Genomic DNA, 25,707 nt, shown 5'->3' with positions numbered 1-25,707 from the left:
CTGCCGACAAAAACTAAAAAAACTTCTGCACTCTGTCTCACTTACTGCTATTATACATGTATTTAACTTTTTGATCTACTCAACCATTATCAGGTATTTGGCCAAGCGTCACAAAAAGTTCCTTATATATCTTACAACCTGAAAATTTAGCGCTGCAACTAACGATTCCTTTCATCATCAATTAATCTGGCGATTGGTTTCTCGATTAATCATTTTGTCAATAAAATGTCAGAAAACTGTTAAAAATATGCCCGTTATAATTTCCCAGACACCAAAGTGATGTCATGTCAACATGTCAACAGTCTGATCCAAAGATATTCCGTTTACTGATCACATTTTAGACACTACAACTAGCAAACGTTTGGTATTTTTCTTTAAAAAATGATTATTTGATTATCAGAATCCTTGTTACAACTACAAACCCTCCCAAAGACGACAAAGTAGAAAGGATTCCACAAAGTAATAGTGAGCCACGAAACTTCAAACTACTGCAGAATCGAAGCGATGTCAAACAAATTATCGTGAGTTATCCTTAAACAAAGGCGCCGTGTCAAGGTCAATCTGTGTTAAGTGCATTACAAGCTTGTGTTATCACCCGGGGGGGGGAAACAGTGTGTAACCTGAGCTGGAGAGGATTACAAACATGTGCACGCATTATTTGCATGGACATGGATATACAGTAGCAGCACAGTGACACACATACAAAGGTAGCAAAGGTCTTTGTGTGTGTGTGTGTGTGTGTGTGTGTGTGTGTGTGTGTGTGTGTGTGTGTGTGTGTGTGTGTTCAATTAACTACTGCCATTTCCAAATTTAAACAGTGTGATTATGCTGTAAGCGAGTGAGACGTTCCAGACAGACTTCCTCCCGAGGTACTTTGGAGACAAACAGAATATATAAACAAACTGAGGTATGCATCAAATGAAAAATTTACCCCTCGCCACCGCACTTTATTTTTCTTCCTCATATTTTCACCTTTGCTCGTGTTCCAACAGGCTGAAAATGCAATTACGTAGAAAACGCTTTGTCATAAACACAGCGTGAGTGTGTGTTTGTGTGTGTGTGATTATGTATCTATTGTCAGCGTGACTTGTGTTTCCCCGCACGGCTCGTCCTTTTATGTAACTGGATGCCACTGTGTCCTTGTTTATAACACATTAGATGAAAGCAAAGCATATGTCGGTGACATTGTCCATGAATAGGTGTCACTACACCTTCGAAATGTAAATCTGTGTGATTGTCTGTTTACGTGTGTGTGTGTGTGTGTGTGTGTGTGTGTGTGTGCGCACTAGCTGCCAGATGGGAGTCTATGATTCCACAGCAGGGGAGATCACTGCCAGGAGACATATGCAGCGTAGCGCTGAAAAACACACATCAACATTACAGTACCGCAACAAAGGCCTCCTCAGACCACTGCGCTGTTACGGCCCAATTGACCGAAACCTCTACACTGCAGCAGCAGCTCAGGGACAACTCGGCTTTACTACCTATATTCACCTTTTTCTGTTCCTCTGTGAAACACTGTGTGAAACAAATGACCACCAGCCTCTACCTTAGTAACAGGGGATCTGTTTTTTCCCCCTCCTCCCTCTTTTTGTCAAATAGCCACTCATCACTGGGAGGCTCCTACTTGGCTTCTTGAATACAAATGAGACAATATTTATCAATCATTTCTGGAATTTGTGTTTGGAAAACTGGGGATCACTTTATATTCGAGCACTAGAGAATGTTGTAGTCACATCAGATATTATTTCTGAATAGTCATTGTAACACCGGCTCCTACAGAGAGTGTTGAGTATGGGTTGTTTGTAGCCTTAATGTTACTAGGCTAACAAGTCTGTTTATGGTGAGTCTGTTAGAATCGATCATATCTGTCAAGTTCCCAACAATTACTGCTTTTGCTGAAGATCATAATGAGGAGTTGGAAAAAAAAAATATACAAAAAGCTATAAATAATCAGACAGAACGTAAATTTGGGATTCACAATGAAGATCAGGGGCAACGTGTAGTCAATTTTTTTGAGGGGCCACAATTTCACTATGCATATATTAATGTTCACACTTTATCAAGTGTTTAACCAGTTATTATCAGTTTTGGCGTCTATGTTTATGATCAAACCACCCCTATCTGTAACTATCTATAAGTATAACTGAATGACACTTTTTAACACTATATTGTATTTGATTGCAATACTGAACAAGAAAATGTTAGTTTAACAGCACTGTTGATTATTTAAAGTTAAGTAAATAAAGCTCACAAACATGTAGCTGCTGTTTTTTACTGACACTAGTTAGCTCTTGACTCATGTCCATCCCCTGTTTTGCAGGACGCATTTCAGCGCTGCACATTTGTTTTTGACAAAAACAATGATTTATCTACTAATAATAGCAAAGGCCAACAAGCTAACACTAATGTTAATTACTTGTAGGTTATAGTTAAAACCACTGATGCTTAAGTCACTTTAAAAATGTAAATTCTGAAGCTTCGAGTCATTGACAAATTCATTGGAGTCATACTGTTTTATGCCGTGAGCTGAGATTGATTATTCATATCTCAAACTGCGGTTAATTAACAGAGAAGGTGGGGGAGGGGGGGGCATCTCTGTGTAGCAGGCAAATTAAAATATGAATAAAAATATAGAGAAAAGCCACCTTTGTTGTGCGCCCGTACAATCAGGGTCGTCTTTTAGTCAAACCATTTTAGACTTTGTTTGTGCAGGAGCCAAAGCAACCAGACTGTGTGTATTTCAATCAGCAGTTCAGCCAATATTGGTTATGTAAAGTCCGATATCAATACTGATATTTTTCTTTTTAAGTTGCCTCCAAACTGACACTGTTACCCTGTGAGTTTTATTCGTAGGAAGGTCTCTGAACAGAGCATTTATAACACTACTGGGCATTACAGCACTGAAGGGCATACCAGTGAAATTCTTTTAGTGGGTTAGAGGCTTTTTTAAAGCTGGGTGAGAGGTTTCACTGCAGGTTTTTTAACAAGCCTGCCAACCTTCAAGCTGTTGGGAAAAACATGAAAATATTTTACTGAACTGGTTGGTTGTTGCAGCTAAATAATAATAATACTAAGAGTAACGCTGATAAAAATACATTCCCGAGTCTTTGCAAAGCTACTGGATAAACAGATCGTTAAAGTCAATCAAGGTCGTGTATTTAATAATCTCTCCTTGAGGCTTGAGATTGGACGGTTATTATCAGAAATAGTAAACAGTCATGGAAAGTCAGGGTGAGGAGGAGGAGGAGGAGGAGGAAGAGGAGGGGCACTCTATCTCCCATCATCTCCGATAGGCGAACCGAGTTGCAGCGGAAACTTCAGACCTCTCGGCCACTCAGCTGTGCGGAAGAGTGAGCAGTGCCAAGGCAAGTGGCAAAGCCAAAGCTTCTTAATGAACACTACTACCCCATCTATATGTGTGTGTGTGTGTGTGTGTGTGTGTGTGTGTGTGTGTATGCAATAGCCTGTTGGCGCTCTCTCCGTTTCTTTCCAGCAGCCGGGTTCAGGGGGCAGGGCGGATAACGTAACGCTGACACTCAAGGAACGGCGAGTGTCGTCCCTCTATTGTGTCGCACGCCAATTATAGTAAACCAGTCGAACAAACGCACGATGTATAATTCAGAGCATCCTGCAGGTTCTGCGCTGCGCTTCTTCATGCCAACAGTATTCATTACCAGGCCAGCAGATAAAAGCATTTATTTTTAATGCAATGACCCTGCTGTTTCTTTTTAACTTTTTAAAAAGGTCCAGAATCAGTAGCATGTAGCGGCATCTAGCAGAACGGACTTGACAGAAATGTAACATAATATTCATAAGTATGTTTTCATTAGTGTATAATCACCTGAAAATAAGAACCATTGTGTTTTCGTTACCTTAGAGTGAGTGAGCCCTTTATATCTACATAGGGACAAACCAAACACTGGCTCTTTCTGGTTTCGTTCGCAAGTTTCGCGGCCAACGTGCTAGGTTTTTACCCTTCAGTTGATGCTCTTTTCGGGATTGTAAAAAGAGCTCGAGAGTAGAACTGGCCGTAAATTCCTTGATGACCAACATTTCAAAACAACTAAAAACTGACATAACACACATTCTTCTTCTGCTTTGTGTAACAGACGAGACTAAAAATGAAGATTACTATAAATGTGCTTGTTTTGGCGAATCGAAATGTGTCTTTGATTGTGGTTCATAACATTTTTTGGTAACTGAACATTTAAAACAAAGGAACCACAACCTACAACCTCCCCAGAGACGGAGTGGTGAGCTGTTCAACCAAAGAAAGGAAGTAAAAGGTTTCACTTTTCAGGGTTGTTTCTTTGGTTACAAAAAGGAGATTAAGTGTTTCAGTAACAATAAAAGTGCTAAAATTAGAGAAAATATCTGTATTTATGTCTTTAAAACCTCTTGTTTTGGCCTCTGAAGTGATCCTATAACCCCCTGGGTTAACTGATTTATAAGATCAAACATATGAAGTTGCAGTGAGGTGGTATGGGCAACAGCTCATGAAATCTAAATTGTTAAAAGTAAATATCTTGGGAAAAAATCTTATGTGGTTTATTGCAGATAGTGAGATGATAAAAATCACAACCACTCTCATATCAGTAGGGTAAATATGAAGCTGAAGCCAGCAGGAAATTAGCTTATCTTAGCATAAAGTGTTGAACCAGGGGGGGAAATTGCTAGGCTGGCTCTGTCAAAAGTCAAAGTTCAAAATTTGTAGTTTTACAAGGAGTAGCTTACACTTACACTTTTTATGCTAAGCTAAGCTCCACACTTAACACACAGACATAAGAGTGCTATCAATCTTCTTGTCTAACTCTTGGAAAGAATGTTAATACATGTTATTTCCCAAAATATCAAACTATTCCTTTAAGTAAAGTTGTTTGCTCCTTAAAAAGGGATCCCCATTCTTAAAAACACATCCATTAGTCCGGTGGTTCCCAACCTGAATATCCAGAATCCCCAAAAGGTGTCGGGGTCATGAAATAATTAACAGGGCAGGAAGACAGAAAACACACATTTATGCTCCATAAAATTGGGTTTATTTTCCAGATTTTGCTTTTTGCATGTTAACTAATAAGGCGAGTATCATAAAATAAAATAACCACACATAGACCTCGCTAACCTGTGACGAGGGGTGATAAATAGAGTAAGATTCATTTTAAGGGGTCACTAGCCAAAGAGGTTGGGAACCACTACATTAGATGCATCCTCAAACTGGAGCACATCACACATGAAGCTTTTTAGTTTTATCCAGTTTTCCAAATTCCTACCTACAGACCTGTTGTTCTTCTGGGAAAAGCCCCAACTCGCTAATGGCTCGACAACAGGTGCAGCGGAGAAGCAAGAGAGGAAAGCATCTGCATTCATCTCCAGCTCTCCGAAGTCACGGGACTTTCCTCTCAGCTCGGCGAGAAGGCCTTCTTTAATAATGCAAACCAAAAAGGAGCTCCGCGACAGGGGCCCATTCCTGGAATACCTGATGCCGACTAGCTGCGCAAGGAGGCCTAAACTTGGCCGGACGCTGGAATCCAAACCATTTCTGGTGTGAACGCTGGCAGGCGGCGTCGACATTCCACCTGACAGCGACACGTTAACACACCTGAGAACAGCTCATCTTTAGACACTACGAGCCTCTAAGTGCGTAAGGTGAATCATCAAGCACGGAAGAGCGGCGACTGTGCTCGTCAGTGGGATTATTTGGCTGCTGAAAATGAACGCTTCGCCCCCCGAGGTGAGGCACAGGAACTAATGAACCGAGCAGCGGAGAGGATAGTGCCAAGCACCCGTTCTGTGTGTGTGTGTGTGTGTGTGTGTGTGTTGATGACACTGCAGAACCAAGAAGAGACAACTGGGAGAAGAGAGGAATCACCCGCTACTCTGCACTGAAAGAGCTGGTCTGGAGCCAGTGAAATGATTTATTATTCTCCAGTAAAGAATAGAATAGAAGGTCAGGAAGGCTGAACACGGCGATGACCTCAGAGGCACTCGCGCTGTGTTGATGGATAGGAGGAAGGGTGGGGTTGATTTCAGATGACTGTGCTTCTGTGTCTTTCAAAAACAAATACTTCGGGGGTATCCTGGTTGTGCATACTTGTGGACAAATACGGTGTACTTGAAGAATTTGACTCATGACTGCCTAAACAAGTGATATCATCTCTCAAACTCAAATATTTCCTGTTGATCTTCACTGAATGCTACAAAAAAAAAAAAGGCAACAAAGCAACAGTGTTTTTTTCCAGGTTTCTTTTACGGATGAGGATTTTTTAGAGTGGGCAGCTGAGTACATGTTTGTGTCTTCTAGGGCGAAACCAACTCACAGTGCTGCGTAAACAACATACAAAGTGGCATTTTGGGTAGACAGGAAGAGGTTAGAGCAACAACACCTCAGCTAGAGAGAGAGAGAGAGAGGGGGGGGAAGTTTGCAGTCCTTCTTGCAGCAAGAAAGATTAAGCAACAAGAAAGTCAACAAGAGGCAAATACGCAGCTGACTGCAAAACATACTGTTAAGAGAAGTCCCCCCCCCCCCCCCCCCCCCCCCCCCGACATCTTCAGTCCATTGTAGATGCAGGTTCCTCTGGGAGACTGTACCACAGATTATGTGGCAGCACCATTCCTTAAGACTTTCCTGCTGCCTGTGTCTGCGAGAAATCATATTTAAATGTAGATGACAGAGCCACCGCTTCTCCTCTCATCTCCCAGTCTCATCCTCTGTTTCTCTACATCCTCAGCCCCCCCTTCTCCTTCTTTTTTTTTTTTTTTTTTTTTCTGGCTCTGCGAGTCTCTCTCTCTCTCCGTTACTGCAACTGCAGTGAAATCGAAGATATTTGACGGACCGTGACGGCCGCTGAAAAAAAAAAATACACCACAGTCACATTTCCCGAGCACGACGCCAAAATATTCAAAAGTCGGCCGCGGATATTAGCACGCAAAACACAAAGGCGGTAATAATCTGTACCTCAAAGAAAGGTTTAGAGAAAATATATTTCAAATGTAGGCTAACAATGGATGTATAATTCATGTGAGACGTTCCAAAATACAGATCCAAGACTATATCGTGTGTTCACAGATGCATGGCTCACACACACATCCCAAGACACACGTTGCCAAAATGCTAAGAAGCAAAACACACTCTTGAGGCTTTGCTTCTAACCCAGTAAAGCCCTGAAGAATTTGAGAAAGTAGCATTAAGATGTCAGCATTTGAGCTTTGCGTGCTGCATTTAACCAGCATGCTTTATTCCCACTAATTGCTGTCAGTAACATAAACATCTGGGCTCATCTGGAAGGATGTAGTTCAATCAGTACTGTGCTGACCAGAAGACAAAATACAATTTAAAAAGGTAAACTTTACACTTCATGTAATCGCGTAGCTGCAGATCTACAAGCTAAGTTGAACCAGTGTGAGCTAACATATAATCTCCAACGGTATTATCTCACTATTTTCTTGTCTGAGACTTCTTACAACGCTGCGTACTGTGAGGAAATGTTTTTATCAGCGGAAGAAGATAAAAAAATAAATCAATGCTGCAAAGAAAACAACTTAAGGTTTTCTTTTCCTTCTTGACATTCCTGTATACAGTTTGATTTACTGTAAAAAAAACTCTCACACTGTATATGCTTAGCCGGGGCTGTGAATCACATGAGCGGCACTTCAGTCACGGCTCCTGTTAACCTTTGACCTTGACTCTAACTCATGATCACGGTTATTATTACATCATAAATACAAGAGGTGAGACTTCAGGTGCAGCGTGTATACATACATACATATATATAGAAAGACATAAAAACGTCACATCAGGTATTTTCATGCAGATGCCGCTGTCGTAGGTCGAACAAGCAAGTGCATCTGCTTCTGTCAGCGGCATGACGTGCATGCCACATTCAAGCTCTACTGCTGGAGAGCTGGATCCCTTCACAGACTGGCGGTTGAGTCAGAAAAAAAAAAAAAAAAAACATGCCTACTTGCATATATTTGTTTGGAGGATAAGGCGTCTCACCTGCTGTGACCTTGCTGCAATGGCCACACGACTGTACACAACAACTTTCATTGCATCATAGCCTGCAATTATCAACACGCTAAGGGAAAAAATGTGATAACATTTCTGCCTATAGAGTCACTTAAAACATCTATCCTGCATTCCTCTTTCTCCACAAACCAGTATATCACAGCACATGATGTTACAGCTGTACCATATATGGATACAAAATACCCTTCTAGTGACGGTCTGCCACCCGTGGCTTCATGAGTCTTTGTGTCTGCATTGATCCTGTGGGCAACAACTGAGGCTATCACCTGGGAAAAAGGCTGCAGCTGCCCCGACACAAACACTTTTATTAGGATAAAAGACAACCAGAGGGCATGTGTGTTTGTTCTATCTGTGCCATTATGGTTGTTAAAGCTACTGGGGTAATGGTTATTTGAACTGGTGGTGGTCAACTCATAACAAGGGGTCCAATTAGAGGTAGATCACAGGTAAATGTGCCACATATAAGAAAGGGAAGAACAATTATCCTTAACACGTATCAACACTGCATTAACAGCAGTAATCCAATATGTGAAGTGTTAATCTTTCCAACTGGGCACCCTTAGGTGTTTGTCTATTTGAAATCCCCCCCAGTGTAAACACACGGACTAGGTCATTCCCCATTTTTTTTTTACAACCACCCCAAAAATGATAAGTCATGCTCGGCTTTTCGCCTCCCTCCGTGCTCCCCTCACGTACCTCGGCACACAGCTGGGTGAGGAGCGGTCCACCTCCCAGGTAGCGTACAGGTTCATGTGGACCGGCCGGTTGGAGGTGATGCTGACCGGCTTGGAGGGCTGCATGTGCGGCGAAGGGACGCCCCCAGTCCGCGGGAGCCCTCCTCGCTCCGACATCCTGGAGGCTGAAAATGGGCTTTCACACGGAGCTAATGGGAGCAGGAATACCCGTAGTAGCCTTGCTGCTCCGTTGGTGTATGTGTGTTTTGTCCTGTTTTTTGGTGGTAGTGGTGGTTTTGGTGGTGTCGGTCCTCCTCCTCCTCCGTTGCCTTATGTTTTTTCAGGATCCTGGTGTGGTGCAAATGCGTAAAAAAACGCTCCCGTCTAGCTTACAATGCAAGCGGAAAGTTGATCCGTTTTTTTCTGCTTAATCGCCGCCTGATAGTGAAAACATTGCAGTCGTCGGGAGGGTTTGTACCCGAAAGCCAGGCAGCTAATCCCCGCGTCTCTCTCTCTCTCTCTGTCTCTCTCCCTCACTCTCTACGTCCCTGCGTCTCAACTTCGTGTCGGCTCGGTTTGTGTGTGTGTTGGTGTTTATCGGTGCAGGAAGCGGAAATTTCTCTCGGCGAAGTCGCACAATGAGCAGAAACCAGCCAGCTACGCCTCTAGAGGACGTCAGGCGACTCCTGAGCACGAGCGCGACACACAGGGGCTGGCCAATAGCACGCGGAGGTTATGTTTCTGTATTGTTTTAAACATGTGAAATCTTTTATTATTAATTTTAACAGACACACTACAACATAGACGGTATATTGCTATGGTTTCTGTGTTTTTGTGATATTCTAGAATTGTTTTTATTTTATTTTATTTTATTTTATTTTTTTTAGAAATCAATCAACCAACCAATCAAGTTAATTTGCCACATGTAATCATATAAACTGTTCATTAAAAAGTTATGAATTAAAAAGAGTTTAAATAGAACAGAAATAGTACATAAATATATGTGTATGATTGGAGGACAGTCTTTACCACTGTCACCTTGATGATGAAAATTTAAAAAAAATGTTATTATTATTTAATTTATTTGTTTTACATTATAGTATAGTACTATGGAGTAATATAATTGTATAGTAAGCTGTATTCATGGCCGGATTAACCTGCTAGAGGGGCCAAAGGGCAAAAAACTGAGCTCCTGGGCCCCCTTTCTTCCCATGCTCCCTCATCTCACTGTGTAGTGTGTAACTTTCTGTATTTTTCTGGAATAATACAGTACAAGTTTGCCATGTGATAAAATGATTAAAGGGGGCATGTCATGCACATTTCCAGGTCTATATTTATATTCTGGGGCACTACTGGAATATCTTTGCATGGTTTCCAGTTCAAAAAAACTCCCTATTTATCTTATGCTGGCCCTTTACGCAGCCCCTCAGGTCAGCCTCTTTCTGAAACAGGCCGTTTTAGCTCCTGTCTCTTTAAGGCCCCCTCTGTTCTGATTGGCTCAGGAGTAGTAAGATTTCTCGTTCTTTACTCAAAATGGAAACTTCTCAAATACATCTGTACATGTTCAAGCCAAAAGCGGATCTGAAATATGCGAGTGAACAACGTGACCGACCTGTGGAACGACCTTAGCAACAAAGGCTATGGAACGGACAGTTGTTTGTGGGCATGCGTGAACAATCTGATGTCATCACGAGGAGGAAGTAGTTGTGTCTTGACAGACAGTGTTAATAACAAGGATAATAACAAAAAGACAGTAAGACTATCTTTTTTGGCACTAAAAATACAGTAACTTTGAAATATATTGATTTTATTTGACTAATTTGGACAGCTGATGTCACATATTAGCTTCAAATAAACTTTTAAATACATTTTTGCACAGAAGGAGGCTTGTGGATTTTGTCCCCCATCACTTACATTTAACATGCATTATAAAAGGATCTTCTCATGGCCAGTATGAGCACGAGGAAAGATTGGAACAAAAACATGTGTCAGTGTTCATTTGGGCACTTGACTGTTGTTTTAGGACAGACTCGACAAAACTGTGAGCGGTATCCTTTAATCACAAACCAATGTGGGATGAGGTACTTACGAGCACAATAGCTGAGGTGAAGGTTAAGAGTTGTTTTCAAGACAGCATACCAGGTGTGGTCAGAAAAATCAAATAGATGAATAGCACACAGTGAAATAACACATTTTCCCTCCTTATGGCATTGATTTAAGCCACAGATAAACCGAGCATGGAGCCAATATTTACCCATTATTCACTGGTTTCCCCTCACGCCACCTTTGTGTGAGAGAGTATTGAATTTGTAATACAGGAGTATTAAAGCAAGGTCTCTCATACAGGAAAGAAAATCCAGATTCTGTTGGTTTACTGGGGATCGGTGTTTGAATTGTTTAATTTTAGGCTCATGTTGCACATTGAATGGAGTCTCAGGTGTTGCTGAAATTATTCTCATTAGTCATACACACATACAAGCTCTCTTTCTCACACACAAACACTTTCTTTATGGCCGTTGTGACCGTACAAAGGTGTAAAACCGGTTACAGTGAATTCAGCTCGCTTTCATGTCATAGTTTGAACTTGCTGAGTCTTTACCTGAACTGTCATATATGACAAGAAATAATTAGTGGGAAAACTTTTAATGCTCAGGAAAGATTTTTATTACTGAAAAATCTGCCAATAAGGAAGTAAAAATGTAGTATGCGCTGTACTAGGTGACCCTGTTTCAAGCTTTAATTTGTGTGAAAATGAGATCTATTAAAAAAAACATACATAAATACTTTTCTGACATGTATTTGTCCGCTTTTGTTTACTTATAATCACCGACTGGAGGCCCTTTTTCTCTCTCTCTGCTGAAACAAACACCAAGCTGCGGCTCTCTCTCCTAAGGGTTTGCCAGCCAGTCAACGTTGCATGAAGCAGGTGCGGTGTTTACACCCTCAGGTGACAAAGGCACTGTCATGATTACAATCTCTGAATATGAATCAGAATGTGACCCAATCGCTCCGCCGACGTCACAGGCACAGCTGGCCCCCATCATCAGCCTGACGTTTCTCTATAGGCAGATTATCCTGGCTGCGATCGGGCTGGAGATGTCTGTGGATGGTTTTCAAACGTGTGCTCATGACTGGGGGCTTCTTTTAGCATATTGTATTCTTTAGTATGCTACATTCAGGGGGTGTTGGAAGTTTCACAATTGTTGAGATTGTTGCAGAGATGAAAGTTTAGGAGTTGATGAGCGTGCCGTTCATGTCAGTAACAACTGGAAATGATGCACCAGAAGGCAACAGCTCTCTTTAACTTTTGTCATGCATATTTGTTTATAATAAATCAACCAGCTACACTATTTCCTATGTTCTGATTCTTGCACAAAACAGCTTGATTTTCAGAGCAAAACATTGCAAGTTGCATGCAAGACGTCCAATCTTAAAAGTAGTAGGAGCTTACAAGAGCAGCGTTGTCTATAATTAATGGTAAACGAGATATATTTACATTTGTGCATGTGATACTGATCAAATGATAATTATTGTTTCAAGTACTATTTTGATCTTAGGTAAGGAGTACTTTTGGTATTATGTGCAACTAAAAGATATTCAGTGTTTACATTTACAAAAGCTTAGGAGGAACGTCTTAAGGGACATTTACTGTAAATATAATTATGTTTATGTAAAAGGCCATTTGATAAACTAGCTTGTAGGGCACATGAGTGTCAGTTTAATCACAGTAAGGCTCTACATACTGGTATGGGGTGGTCAGACTGTCCTATCAACCTGTAAATTACTGGTTTAAACATGACACGTCCTTCTGAAGACACCGTCTTGCTCGCTAATTCTCATCCTAGTCGAGGATAACAAAGCGCCACAAAGGACCCAAGAGGAGAGTTTGCTTTTCATTCCAAGCAGACTAAACAATAGATGATATCAACGCTCAGCTCTTCCGCTCAGTAAAATCAAACTGGCTCGCTGACGAAACTGGAATTAAGACCTGCCGGGCTGCCTGTCTCTGGTCTGGATAATCAGCAGAATGACTTAAAGGCAGTGCGACCCCCCCCCCCCTCCCCATCCCCTGCTCTTTTTAACGCGCTTCTCTCACCAGCTCCTGCCATTGATAAAGAGATTAGAATCAAGCAGATTAACACGTGGTCACGAGATAATCCTGGGTTACTTTTTACACAGTGGCCCAAATCTGCCAGGTCATCAAGTGACACTGCACAATCTCCAAATCCAATGTCAAAGTCAATTAAGTTTATACCATCTCTTATGCAACACAACTCCTATACACAGAGATCCACTACAGCTACTGACACACATTTGCAAAGTATTTGCATATTGCAATAGAATAATTTCAGATTATCTGACATTATGCCTCTGATTTACCCAACTGAATTATACAAATATATATTAGGGCTGCAAATAACAAATATTTTTCATTACTGATTAATCTGCCAATTATTTTCTCAACTTATCAATGAAGTATTTGGTCTATAAAATGTCAGAAAATAATGAAAAATGCATATTATAACTTCCAAAAGCCTACGATTATGTGTTCAAATAGCTTGTTTTGTCCAACCAACAGTCCAAAACCCAAAGATACTCAGTTCACAACTATACATGACAAAGAAAAGCATCAAAGCTACTGTAGAACCAAGGATTGACAAAATAATTTGCAGATGAATTTACTATCCATTCAACTAATTGTTTCAGCTCTAATACAGTAGTTTATATCACCAGTGTATTGAGCTTTTCACTATATGTTCCTGTTGAGAAATGACTTCCTCAATGAGGAGTTTTTGAATGTTGATTGCAGGATTAAACTATTCCTGCTCACAAAGGTGTAACTTTAAGTCTTCATGTTTTCCCCTATTAATAAAATGACGCAGATACATGCTGCGTGCTCTACATTATAAGCAGTACGTGTTGTTGTTTTGTTTTTAAGACAGTACAAGCCCTCTGATCTGAACAGGCTGTCGCTCCCAGCATGTGTGTGTGTGTGTGTTAGTGACCAAGTCAGCATGGGGCTTTTGCAGGTATTTAGGTCACTGTGCTTCCTTCAGGTGACATCAGAGTCCTCTACTGGCCTCTAGCTGTAGAAAGGAAGACTGCAGCTTGTTGTTTCAACCGACAGCAGAGGAGACGGCATGTTGGTGAGAATTACTGACTTATTCCTTAAAAGCCTGAGGCGTTAACCCCTAAAAGTCTCTCATGCATGTGCTCCTCTGGCATCCTGATACAAGCAGGGAGGGGAGCGTTACCACGGTAACCAGCCTGACGATGACCTCAGAAAAACTGCTCGTCTCCTCAGTTTATTAAAATATATTTCCAATAATTCCCTATATTTTGATACTCATACGTTAATCATTAAGTTAGATCCTTCAGTTTGGTTTAATTTGTTTAAATAAGTATCTTTTGTTAAATGTTCATGATGGTGTGTCTCTCTTCTGTTGTGGCTACTTGAGCCAAATCATAACAATATACATTCAACATGAGGGACGAAAGTGAGTTAGTGGAGACTTTTCACTAAAAAAAAATAAACATAAAAAATGTTTTGTCCAGGATTTTAGAGCCTCATTTGAGAAATTGTGATCTAGCTGCAGACAAATCTCTGCAAAATGTTCTGGGCAATTAAATAACAGGTGAATGAATGAATAAAAATGAAAAACAAATTAAAAAAAGAAGACAATTTCTATTATATTTGCAAGTCTGATCTCCCTACAAGTGTTACTTCAAAGCCTCATCTACACTGCCAGGTATAAATCTTTTATTTGAATTAATTAATAAAATGTGTTTTTGTGTGTAAGAATACATTAAAGTCATTAAATCCCACAATTTACCAAAATGTTATACTTCAATGACCTCAGTGGTGCCAGTAAATGCATGCAGTGAGCTTTTTTTTTTTGTCCTCCTTTCAGTCTATAGTCAGTCTGCATGTGACTGGATCAGCTGACTCAAACTTGGCAAATGCTTTGCATTTTACAACCAGCATGTGATTATCTGTAACAAGTGAACACTCAACTTCCCCACAAAGTGAAACAGAATCAAAAGAAAAGTAAAGCAGAGGACGGAAGAGTTTTGTCATCACTTCATTTATTTACAAAAAAAAAAAAAAAAAAAAAACAGAAATAAACATGGTTACAGTGAAAAAAATAACCAAGACATAAAACGTAGGGCTTAAACAGAGGAAATACGTGTCACCGTTGTCATGTCACGCTGATGACATGAGATGAAAGCATCGGCTATTTATAGGTTTAGAAAAAGACAAAATGTGTGTTTGCTGCTTCTGGCCTAACAGATGATTGGTGTTGCATCCTCTCGAGTTAAAATTTGAGTAGTTCTTCCTCTTTCATTTCCTGTTGTGGCTCGTTTCGTCTCGCTGCTCTAGAACTTGAATTCTTTGTATTTCTTAGCGCCACCTCGTGTGTCCTGCGGCTGAGCCTTCCTCTTCTTTTGCTGTTTGGTGACGAGGAAGCAGAGAGAGAGAGGGGAGGGGGGGGAGAGAAAAAGGAAATTAATATTCAAATATCATGAGGGGAAATGACTGTAAACCAGCCTGTTACTTTCCTTTAGTTTAGAAATAAACACTTGTAGAGTTGGTTTTTTTCCTACATTTTTAAACTACACTTCCCAGAGTCCACTTGTGTTCTGACCTTTTCTTTGGATATCAAGAAAATTCTCCAACTTCCAACCAAACTTCAGAAACAAAAGTGTAAATTCTGGGTGTATTTTTTTTTTAAACAAGCAATCTAGAGTGATAAAACTGATATTTACTGAAGAAGTCCTATAAAATAAACAAATACGGCGTTGATTCGGTGCGTCTGTACCTTCTGTTTGGCAGCGTGCTCAGCCACCATGTCGCTGAAGTCCTCCTTCTCCACCTGGGCCTGCTGCTCTCTGACGTGCTCCTCGTACTTTTGGGTCATGGCCATGGGGTCCAGCTCCAGCTCCTCTGGGGCCAGGGCCACCTCCACGCCCTGGGACTCCTGTCCTCCACCTGCCTTGCGACCTGCCATAGCCTGGAGACAGCAGGGAGGTGGAACAAGAGGAGGAAAGACAGAGGAGTTGTGAGGAACAGGTACAGATAGAGGCCCTTGTAAACCCTGAAACTTGGATTTCTCTGTCAATAATTTGGCTCACGTAAGGCGGTCTTACCCCTGAGATGTCGTAGATGTGCGTTGAGGCCATCATGGCTGCTCCTACGGGGCCAGTTCGTCTCTCTGGGAGAACAGTGAACAGCTGTGGCGTCTCATTCCTGCAAAGACAAAAACATGGTCAAACTATTAGTCATTTTCAACTGAACTCATTTTTTATGGGAGGGGGACTTTAAATTCTGCATTTATTCATCAGATTCAATTCAGTACAGTTTGTGTAAATATACGTTTATGTAAATGTTGCCTCTTATTTACTATACTCTAATCTCTTTGAATAAATCCATTAACAAAATAATGTGTCTTCAGAATGCGGTGCACCAGAACAGCAAGAGTAAATGGAAAATTAATGCTGCGACACTGACCCGTCCATGGCCTCCTCGATCTTCTTCTTCCTCAGCTCAATCAGCTCTGGGGTCTCCATGCCGGCGGGTACTGATGAGAAGCCTCCGGGGGTGATCAGCCCGCTGAAACACGAGAAAATGAGATACAGCACGTTATGAATTTAACCATGAGTGTGTATGAACATTAAGCACATCATGTTATGGAGCTGTGACGATGATGATGTGAAGCCTGCGGGCAAAAAAACAATCTCATTTATCCATGAATACACACATAAAGAGCTATCGGATGACGCAGATGGACATACAGTTAAATGACTCATTGGCTAAACCAATTTAACCAGGTTTAATACAGATCGGAGCAGGTGGTTTTATTCCCAAAGTCATCAGTGTGTGTCTCTGCATTTATGAGAGTGTGATGAAAAATTAGCATTCAGCTTTACATCTCACTGATAAGACTGGAACACAGAGGCTAATACTTTTAGTAGCATGGTTGCTATTCGTTTTATAGTTTAGATTTCCTCTAAGGAATTCCTCTACGGGCTTATCCATGCAGGATAGAGTTTATTACCAGATTATTCTTTACCCAAAAACAAAACACCCCCTTGATTGCTTCCTCTTCAACGTGACTGTCGTGTTGAGTTCAAGTGCTCCGTCTCCACATGGAGAACCTCTTATACTGGTATGAGACTCTTCAAACTGTTTTTAAAAACATAACATTTTTTATCTCAAGTACCTGTCTGCTGGCGTGAAGAATCCGGTTTCGTCCGGTTTCTCCTCGTCGCTCTCCTCCTCCTCCTCTTCCTCTGAAGACTCCTCGTCGGACGGCTCCAGCTCTCCCCACGGTGTGTGGTCCACCTCCTCCTCCTCCGCTTTGGCCTGGATACACAAAACACATTTGCTATCAGTCAATCGTGTAACAAAAAGGCTGTAAAGGATCATCGTGTAGTTAAAATGTATTGCTTTGAATTTAAGGATTTAAATCCTTCTGGTTTTATATGGAGATAAGATGATTTAAGACATTTTCCACCACAAGGATGACATTTTAAATCATGATTTTATGCACAACTGTAGATCTTAAAAGTTGTGGAAAATAAATGCACTTGTATTTATTGCACCATTTTCAATTTTCATGATAGTAAATTTGATTTTTGCAAGATTATGTCAGTCGTAGCTTAAAAGAGGAGACACAGCTGATCATTATGAAGCGCTTTGCATGCTTACACAACAACCTGTAAGAACCCCGGATTGTCGTGTTGTGTGTGTTTATGAGTGTGTGTGTGTGTGAGAGAGGCTGTGTAGTTTTTTTGACCTGGAAGTCTGCAGCGTTGGTCCCAAACACGTCACCGTACAGAGGTTTGCCCATCTCATCTACCGGCGGCTTCCCCCAGCCTCCGGCGTGATAACCGAAAGTACAGTTCTGAGAGGAGAAGAACAAGATGAAGAAAACTGAAATCGATATGAACACAGTGTCGTATTCATCCAGTAAGATTTTGAATTGGAGTCGACACTTAAACACATAAAACTGGAACATTAAACACAGTGACTTTTTAAAAATAGGATGATATAAAGGGGTATAATTTGCAGGATGTAACATTTGCGCTCGTACCTCTGGGATGGGCGAGTTGAGTCCGGGGATCTTGAGGTTGGGGTAGGAGGGAGGGGGACCGTACCTCTGCATGGCTATCAACCAGGGAGGAGGCACCTTGTGGGCGTTCTGGAGGACAAGAGAAACGGACGATATAAGCTCATAAACTGGCATCGTCTCCTCAATAAAAGCCGTCGCAGTGTTCATTTGTGCTAAAAATATGTAACATTTGTCCGTGTCTAACTGTGGCTGTCTGTGTTGCTCTTCTTGTTACTGTGTTTGTTATGTTTGAATAGTTCAGTCTCATTCATTTTCACAGCATGTACGCTGATGCATTTAACAACAGGGTGAGCAACATAACAGCAGGGATAACAACACAATAACAATAAAACAGGCAACAGACATGAACGCATCTATTCCTACAGAACAGAATAATACTAGATAAGCACTTAAAAAGGTCATATTTTTGCAATTTAGGGAGAAATTGCGCTTAATTTCAATGCTTTGCTGACTTAAAACAGTTTTTTATGTTCTAATCATGATGCGTTAGTGGAACTCACAGGTCCGACCGGCATGCCCAGAGCGATACGCAGCTCGTCAGACAGGTCGCCCGGCTTCTTCTCCTTCAGACGAGTCTCAAACTCTTTACCCTGCAGCCACAGAAAAACACACATTTAGTGGATCTTTTTCAAAAAGCAGATTGCGGTACTGTGAGTAATCGTTTCTGGCACGAGTGAAGACGATGAAAGAACGTCTTTCGACATAAATATGAGGAAGAAATTTCATTAAAAAGAAGAATCTAACACCTCGTAGTAAAGGTCTCCGTGGATGGTGAGCTTGGGTTTGATCTGCCATTTGAAGAAGGCGTCGTGGAGCTTCTGGTAGTCGATGTCGATCTTTCCCATCTTGGGACGGACCTTCTCCCTCATTTTGGTTTTCATGGTTTTGGCGTCCTCCTAGTAAACGGAGAAAGAAGCCAGTGTTAAATCGCTGTGCTATGAATTTTTACAACTTCTTCATTTAAAAACAAAGCAAATTTGAAGAGACTCCACCTTCTCCTGCAGGGCCTCCCTCATCTCCTGGATACCGGTCCTCTTGATGAACTCTGGAAGCTCAAACGGAGGTTTCTCTATACCTCTCTTGCCCTGAAGATACTTCCTTTTGAAGCACCAGTGGCGAGGAACCGGCACCGTGTTCCTGGTGGCTTTCAGGTGGACCAGCAGCTTGGGCTCCTGAGCCGTCACGTCGTGCATCTCCACCACATCTGGACGGGCCACCAGCTGGAGCGAAGAGGCAGGAAGAGAGGTTAGATGAAAGGTTATCGTCTTGAGTTAGTGAGGATAAATGTTAGTCTCTATTTACCTGTTTGAGTTCAGCCACCGTCAACCTGTTCATCCTCCTCAGCTTCTTCTTTGATAGTTTGGGTACATCTAGTCTGACTTCCTGTACGGGGAAAAAAAACAACAGGTTTTTAAATACCAAACATGTAAACGAACAGGATTTTGATTTTTCTGTTCTGCTTTTGTAACAGATGGAAGGATTTTCAAACCTCGTCGCTTTCGTCGCTGTCTTTCTTCTCCTCCTCGAATCCCTTCTTCCGCAGCACAGCCGTCTCCTGCTTCTCTGCCTTTTCTGGCTCCTTCTCCTTTTCTTTCTTCAGATCGTCTGTCAGCTAAGAAAGAGAAGGAAACAGATTTATTAGAACAAAATCCAAGCGACAAAAAACAATAACAAAAATATTTATATATGACAAAGCAACAGTCCTCTGTAGTCACCTTGAACGCCTCAAAGATCCTCTTGAAGAAGATGTAGTTGGGATCGTAGATCTCTGGCTCCTCTGTGATGTACTCAATCTCCACCTCTGGCTCTTTTTCCTTCTCCTTCTCCTTCTCCTTGTCCTTGTCCTTGTCCTTCTCCTTATCGCTCTCCTCCTTCTGCTGCTCCACGTGCTCCTTCTTCTCCTGGGCTCGCTTCTTCTTGCTCCTCTTCTTGCGGTTCCTGCGTCTGCGGTTTTTCTGAGAGATTTGGCTCATAAGTAACTTTATCAGAAAAAGTCAATTTTTATGTTCTGCCTTAATTCATGAATGAGATGTGACTCAAATACAAGGAAGGTGGTTTTAGAGAAAACTTACATCTTTCTTAGACATCTGGCTGTCGTCGTCTTCAGTCTCAGACATGACTGCTGCAGAGGAGTTGGTCATGTCCATCTCTGCTCCCTCATCGTCCTCTTCTTCCTCCTCTTCTAAAAAGGACAAAGACAGATGAATCAGCTCGAGTAAAACATGGAGTAATCAGCATAACCGAACCGCAACGCAGGTGTTCTTTTGTCTTAAGCTCATTTCTTGCTTTGTCAAACAGGAAAAATGTGGCTGACGGCTGTACTGACCTGTGGGGTCAGTGAGCTGCTCCTGTCTGATCTCCTTCAGCTGGAGGATCTTCTCTAGCGCCTGAGGGATCTTGGGGCCGGTGACGCTGACCTCCTCGCTCTGCCAGGCCTGGAACAGAAGCAAAAAAAACCCCTTGAGATTAGGAGCTTGTAATAGTCTCCAGCTGTTTATCAACAAAACATCTAAAAACCTGAGAAAGAGCAATCACATTCCAGTTGACAAAAGCTTAATTTGAATTGAGCTGATGCCCAATCAATCTCAAGAGCAATCAAGAGAAGAAAAAAACCCTGCAGGTGCTAAAAAAACAGTTTCAATACTTAAATTTGTTATAATTCAAAAGGGAACAGTTATGTCTAAAACTAATCATCAGTAGTTATTCTGTGTTCACTCCACTTTGCATTAGGCTGCAAAAATACACTTTTAAATACTTAGTCTTGGAAAATATGTTTTTTAAAAAAGGAATAAAAGTATTAACCTCATCTGAAACTATTGGAAGGACCACTGCTAAACTTAAGTCAGTTGCACAAGCAGCATTATAAGAACAACTTCAAACATATAAAAGGCACACAAAGAGAAAAACTCTGCTCGCCTCTCTGTTGTCCTCTCCTGGAGGAGGTGGGACTCTCTGTTTCTGGCTGGGCAACATAGGGACACCGGGAGGCAGCGGCCCGCGAGGATCCAAACCTAAATATAGACAATTCATAGATGATATTACTCATTTTAGATGTGATTATTTCCACTACAAATAAACACAAGTCACCACCACAACCTCACTGGAAACCTAAAGGCTTCTCTTTGTGTACAGATGAAACCACTTCTGGAAATACAGTGTTTTCTTTTCATTTTGTGCTCTGAACAAATGAAACTGTGACATGAAAATAACATATTATGGCTGAGGTAATGTGCGGCAGGGATCTACATCTCTAACATACCTCTCACTGCGCTGACAGGGGGCATTGCTCTGGACCCCGGGCCCATCTTCGCCATCTCCTGCTGACGCTCCTGTTCCAGCAGCACTGCAGCCTGATACACAAGGAGGGAGAGAGGGTGGAATAAACGGTTGAAGAAAAGTAGTAGAAACGTGGGTTGAGGAAAATAAACAGAAAGAGAAAAGAATGCAGGTGGAAAAAGAAAAGGATGTCCTAAATGTTTTAAAGGGATCATTCTTAAACCGCAAGAAGTTCGATTTGGGAAAAAAAAAACTGTTTAAAAAAAATGTTTTAAAGTCCGTGTAAAGGAAAAATCAGAGATTTCTTTCCAAACACGTTATACATGTTAGAAAATAATTGCTGAAAATATTTGGAAAGACTGTGAACTATGAAGTACTGAATTATGGAGTTAGAGCGTTAAACTGTTTTTCACCATTTTTTTTTTCAGGATTTTTTGGGTGGGACTGAAATGGTGGATCCATGACGTAGAGGAATGACTAACATGACCCCTCCTTCCTCTCTATATAAACACTAGAGCCACATGTACTCATAGTTACTAGTTTTACACACTTTCCTTGGAGACAACTGGGATTCACTTTGGATAATCCGCTGTTACAGGTGAATGGGGCCATTTTTGGTCAACGTTAGCGCTCAAAGAGTTATTTTAAACACAACTGCCGAAAGCTGCTCGGCTTCGGCACTGGCTGTGCGGCTGGGAGGTCCCCTGGCCAGAGGGAGAGGATTTGCCCGACAACACTTCACATAAAAGCACAGTGTGAGAGGCAGTTTCTCCAAGAGTGACGGCCACAATGAAGCCGCTTTTCAGCAGAGAAGTGAGTAACCATAAATGCATGGAACTCAATAGCAACGATTGGTGATTGATCACTTGTTAACTAGTCGGTTAAGTTATATTTGTACAAAAATATGTACACCCACAAAATATGTGCAGAATTAAACAGTGGCTCCTAACGTTACTTTATTTTAAAAATACCATCAGTGCTGCTTGTCTTACACCTAGAAACAAGGCCTATTATAAACCGTGTATTTTTATACGGGAGTTTGGTATGAGCGTTGTGAACTCAGAGGCTGTGCAGCAGACACGCCCCCAGTGTGTCAGAGCAGAGAATACTAATCATTCAAATTTGGCTGGGTGGTTAATTACAAATTTTTCTGTGGTGTGACAAACTCACAACACATATTTATTCTTGCTTTACACGGACTTTAATTATTTTTGAATTAAAGCTCTTTATAGGATAATTCTGTTGACCTTATCTAACAGGCAGATTATCTTCATCATCTCACCCTTTTCTGCTGCTCCAAAAGATCCTGTTCATCCATGACACGGGACTCACCCTAAGATACAAACAAACAAGTAATGACCGAGCAACAGCCATACTCTAAAACTAACACCATATCTGAGTGTTGTTGTGTATCTTTTTCAAAGAGCAGAAACTTACTACTACTCTCTAGTGACTTCATATAGAAGTGTGCTGTCGTGTAAATATGTGACAGCTGTTGTTTTTAGTGTCATTTGGATTCTACTAACCAAAGCAGATCTCTTATCTCTTTCCCTAAATCTTACCAGTTCGCAGACTGACTGCACTCGTTGTTATGGATCAATATTTTTTGGATGAGGTGGCATCTTTTGCCTTTATTAGATAGGTGAAAGTACATACTGACAGGAAACATGAGTAGAAAGAGGGGTGTATGAGATATGTGGTCTGTAAAACTCGCGCTCCACCCAGACTCACCACCCTCACCTGCTGTTTGGCTCTCTCCTCCTGCTGCAGCACTATGGCTGCTCTCTGCTGAGCCATCTTCAGCTGGTCATCCTGTGACAGACCTGGAGGGGGAAGACCTGGAGGTTCCATGCCCATGTGCATGCCTGGTGGAGGGGGCCCTCCGGGCATCATGCTCATAGCCTGGAGCATGCCCATACCAGGAGGCATGGGCGGCATGGGCATCGGGGGCATGGGAGGGATACCCGGCATCTGTGGAGGAAGGAACACCGTCTGTGAGCCCAGTCGGCTGAAACTGAGGCTGTGAGGCTTAATTCTACTTGAATTTAATGCGTTTGCTATGTTGCACTATTATTTACTTTATAGTGATGCATTCCAACAAAAGGTTTTATAACTCAGTGATAGATACAATATTAAGGCTGAGTGAAAATTGTGAGTAACAACTGCTGAAGAATTATTTGTATATAACCAGGTAACACTAATTAACACTTTTTATTACTACTTGTATAACAGTGCCATGTTTACACATTTAATCTGAGATGCAGTATGGATAAATATAGCCAAAATGTTGATGCAAGGTGCCGAAAATCAAAAACAGAGCATAGATAAAAGCATTATCATAGTATCTAAAAAGAATAATATTTACATTTGCGCCTAACTGTTGTCAAGCTGTGTGTGCAGACATATTGAAAAGATAAAGACTGTGTGAAAAGATAATTCACAGTCAAAACACAAACATTACCTGTGAGCCCATTGGTTTGTCATCATTGGGTTTGCTGAGAAGGATCCCAGTCTACAGAAGGAAACACAGATGCACAGATGACTAAAGGCTTCAGTGTTGTTTCTTTAACTCCATGAGCAGCAGAACAATCCAACCATTACTACTGTTATGCAGCTGCAAGGTTTTCAACAGGTTTACAACAGCTGAACCAGGCTGCAGCCGCGTATAACATTGATATACAGGTGACTTTTGCTCAAACAGTACAGTGTATGTGCTTTTCCTTGCTGCATATCAACACTAATAGACATACACACTCAATCATACATGATCAATACATGAAAAAAAGCTGCTGCATGGTTAAAACCAAAATGTTTTGCGGCTGTGTAAGTTACCTGCATCATGTAGCCTTTCAGCCTGTCAATCAGCTCCTCTCTGGGACCTAAAGACGGAAGAAAACGCGATTTAGAGAAGCAATGTGAACTCCTTTAGTAGTAGTAATGTTTTCTATTACTCTTAGTAAATATATACCGTTACACTGAGGTTTCTGTGAATGTAAGCTCCTTAGTTACACCAACAACGAAGTTAATGGTAACTCTGACAAGTGTTTGTAGCTAACGTTACATGACCCTGCGTTGAAGTTAGCCTGCTAGTTAAATCAATGGGCTGCTTACCTGGAGGACCAGGTAAATGCTGTAAAGCGCGGCTTTTACTGGGTGATATTGGTTTTTTTAATGCGTTGTTTGCATAAAAGGAGATCGAATACGTATTTTAAGGAGTGTAAACACACCGTAGGCCCAACTTTAGCTCATTATAACGTCAGTGTTAGGTCTTGCTAACTAGCATTAGCAGGGAGCTAGCTCCGGTTAGCTAAAAACAGTCCTTCTTCCAGGGTGCTCTGAGTGTTTCCAGGTCTTTTTCTTACCCATCGCGGGCGCTCCCAGCTCGGCCAGCTTGCCTTGGAGCTCCGGGTTGCTCCATGTATTCAAAGCCGCAATAGCACTCCCTAAATCAGACGGGTGGGATTCGGTGCCCGGCGGTCCGTCGGATGCCATGTTGAGCTTCTCTCAATGGAACAACGGAAGACCGCGGAGGACACGCTAGAACCCTGCAAAGCATGACGGGAAGCGCTATGCCGCACTCCCTGCTGGGAAACGAAGTCCGACACTAGGAACATCGCATTTACTGATTTTAGCCTGTAGATAGCAGTGTTGACATGTTGAATCCTACTTTAAATCCCTAGAAACGTCCTCTATGGTTTGGTATAATAATACATTCTTATTTATACTTACTTTAAAGCATGAAAGTTTGGTAAGGCATGAATCTTTCTTACGAAAATGAAATTTTAAAATCGACACTGCACAGAAAACCCACAACAAAACTTTAGAATGTCCTTCAGCTACTGTTTCAGGACAATTTAGGTAATGTTAGTGGTGGAAGAAGTATTCAGATCCTTTAATTAAGAAAAAGTACTCTATTACAGTTTAAAAGTATTGCATTATAAAAAGTAAAAGTCTATTTAAAGTATCAAAAGTACTTATTATGCACACCATGGTTAGTGTTATATATTATTATTTAATTACTTACAATTATTATTACTGATGCATTCATGTGTAAGCAGCATTTCAATGTTGCATCGGGTCCATATGGAGCCAATTTTAACTCTTTTACATGCTGCTCAGCAACTTTAGTTGATTACTTCCCTGTCTGTGTAAAATGATGGAGGAGGAAGCGTGATGGTCTATTATTATATTGAATATTGTATTTCCACTTTAAAAATAATGTTATTATATTAGATATTAAAACATAGAAATGATCTTGCCAAACAAAAAGATTCAACTTTTTAAAAAAAATCTCCAATTGTTTATTGGTTCTATGCTTTAATTTCAAAGTACATTGACATAGGCTATTAAATGTATATAAATTTCAATAAAAAAATTGAAAAATTGAGGTATTCTAAAACTTTTGTGAGTATAAAACTTTATATATAAGTGTAAAGTAGTAGTACTAATCATTTGTAACATAGTAACTGCTGTCCACTAGATAAATGTAGTGGAGTACAATATTGTCCTTAGAAATATAGTGTATAAAGAAGTGTATTATGGAAATACTTAAACCTCAAAACTATATATAACAACAATACTTGAGGAAATGGACTAA

The 25,707-nt window shown here is 41.1% G+C and overlaps 2 protein-coding genes across 4 annotated transcripts in view; both read right to left on the bottom strand.

The window, feature by feature from the left end:
* The window catches only part of LOC122973460 (phosphofurin acidic cluster sorting protein 1-like), a 71,075-nt gene extending 61,547 nt beyond the window's left edge, over nucleotides 1-9,528 (bottom strand). Inside the window, exon 1 of one of the 2 annotated variants that reach the window (XM_044341008.1) lies at nucleotides 8,723-9,528. In XM_044341008.1, the coding sequence (XP_044196943.1) occupies nucleotides 8,723-8,877 (155 nt within the window). In that variant the 5' untranslated portion in view covers nucleotides 8,878-9,528. The remainder of the gene's footprint in view (nucleotides 1-8,722) is intronic. The other variant, XM_044341007.1, reaches the window with a different exon arrangement.
* A 5,242-nt stretch (nucleotides 9,529-14,770) lies between these two features.
* Nucleotides 14,771-24,640, bottom strand: sf3b2 (splicing factor 3b, subunit 2). 2 transcript variants are annotated; one of them, XM_044341661.1, is made up of 22 exons: nucleotides 24,473-24,640; nucleotides 23,943-23,989; nucleotides 23,572-23,622; nucleotides 22,851-23,081; nucleotides 22,393-22,443; nucleotides 21,094-21,184; nucleotides 20,751-20,845; nucleotides 20,161-20,269; nucleotides 19,907-20,016; nucleotides 19,550-19,789; nucleotides 19,324-19,446; nucleotides 19,137-19,217; nucleotides 18,827-19,054; nucleotides 18,581-18,730; nucleotides 18,335-18,424; nucleotides 17,796-17,903; nucleotides 17,499-17,606; nucleotides 16,923-17,065; nucleotides 16,211-16,312; nucleotides 15,850-15,949; nucleotides 15,522-15,713; nucleotides 14,771-15,150 (listed from the first exon to the last, which is right to left on the bottom strand). In XM_044341661.1, the coding sequence occupies exons 1-22, from the start codon at nucleotides 24,600-24,602 to the stop codon at nucleotides 15,079-15,081; spliced, it is 2,652 nt and encodes an 883-aa protein (XP_044197596.1). In that variant the 5' UTR covers nucleotides 24,603-24,640; the 3' UTR covers nucleotides 14,771-15,078. The 2 variants fall into 2 exon arrangements, with proteins under 2 accessions (XP_044197596.1, XP_044197597.1); XM_044341662.1 differs by lacking the exon at nucleotides 22,393-22,443.
* Nucleotides 24,641-25,707: the final 1,067 nt, after the last annotated feature.

Source organism: Thunnus albacares, chromosome 22 (assembly GCF_914725855.1).
Source record: "Thunnus albacares chromosome 22, fThuAlb1.1, whole genome shotgun sequence".
Taxonomy (NCBI): domain Eukaryota; kingdom Metazoa; phylum Chordata; class Actinopteri; order Scombriformes; family Scombridae; genus Thunnus; species Thunnus albacares.
This window is presented reverse-complemented; position numbering and strand designations above follow the sequence as displayed.

Coding starts and splice junctions, on each gene's coding strand:
- sf3b2 (XM_044341661.1), bottom strand. CDS start 24,602: ATGGCATCCGACGGACCGCCGGGCACCGAATCCCACCCGTCTGATTTA. Junction 20,270..20,750: donor CAGGAGAGGACAACAGAGAG/GCGAGCAGAGTT, acceptor CTTCTGTTCCAG/GCCTGGCAGAGCGAGGAGGT. Junction 19,447..19,549: donor GGATCTTTGAGGCGTTCAAG/GTGACTACAGAG, acceptor TCTCTTTCTTAG/CTGACAGACGATCTGAAGAA.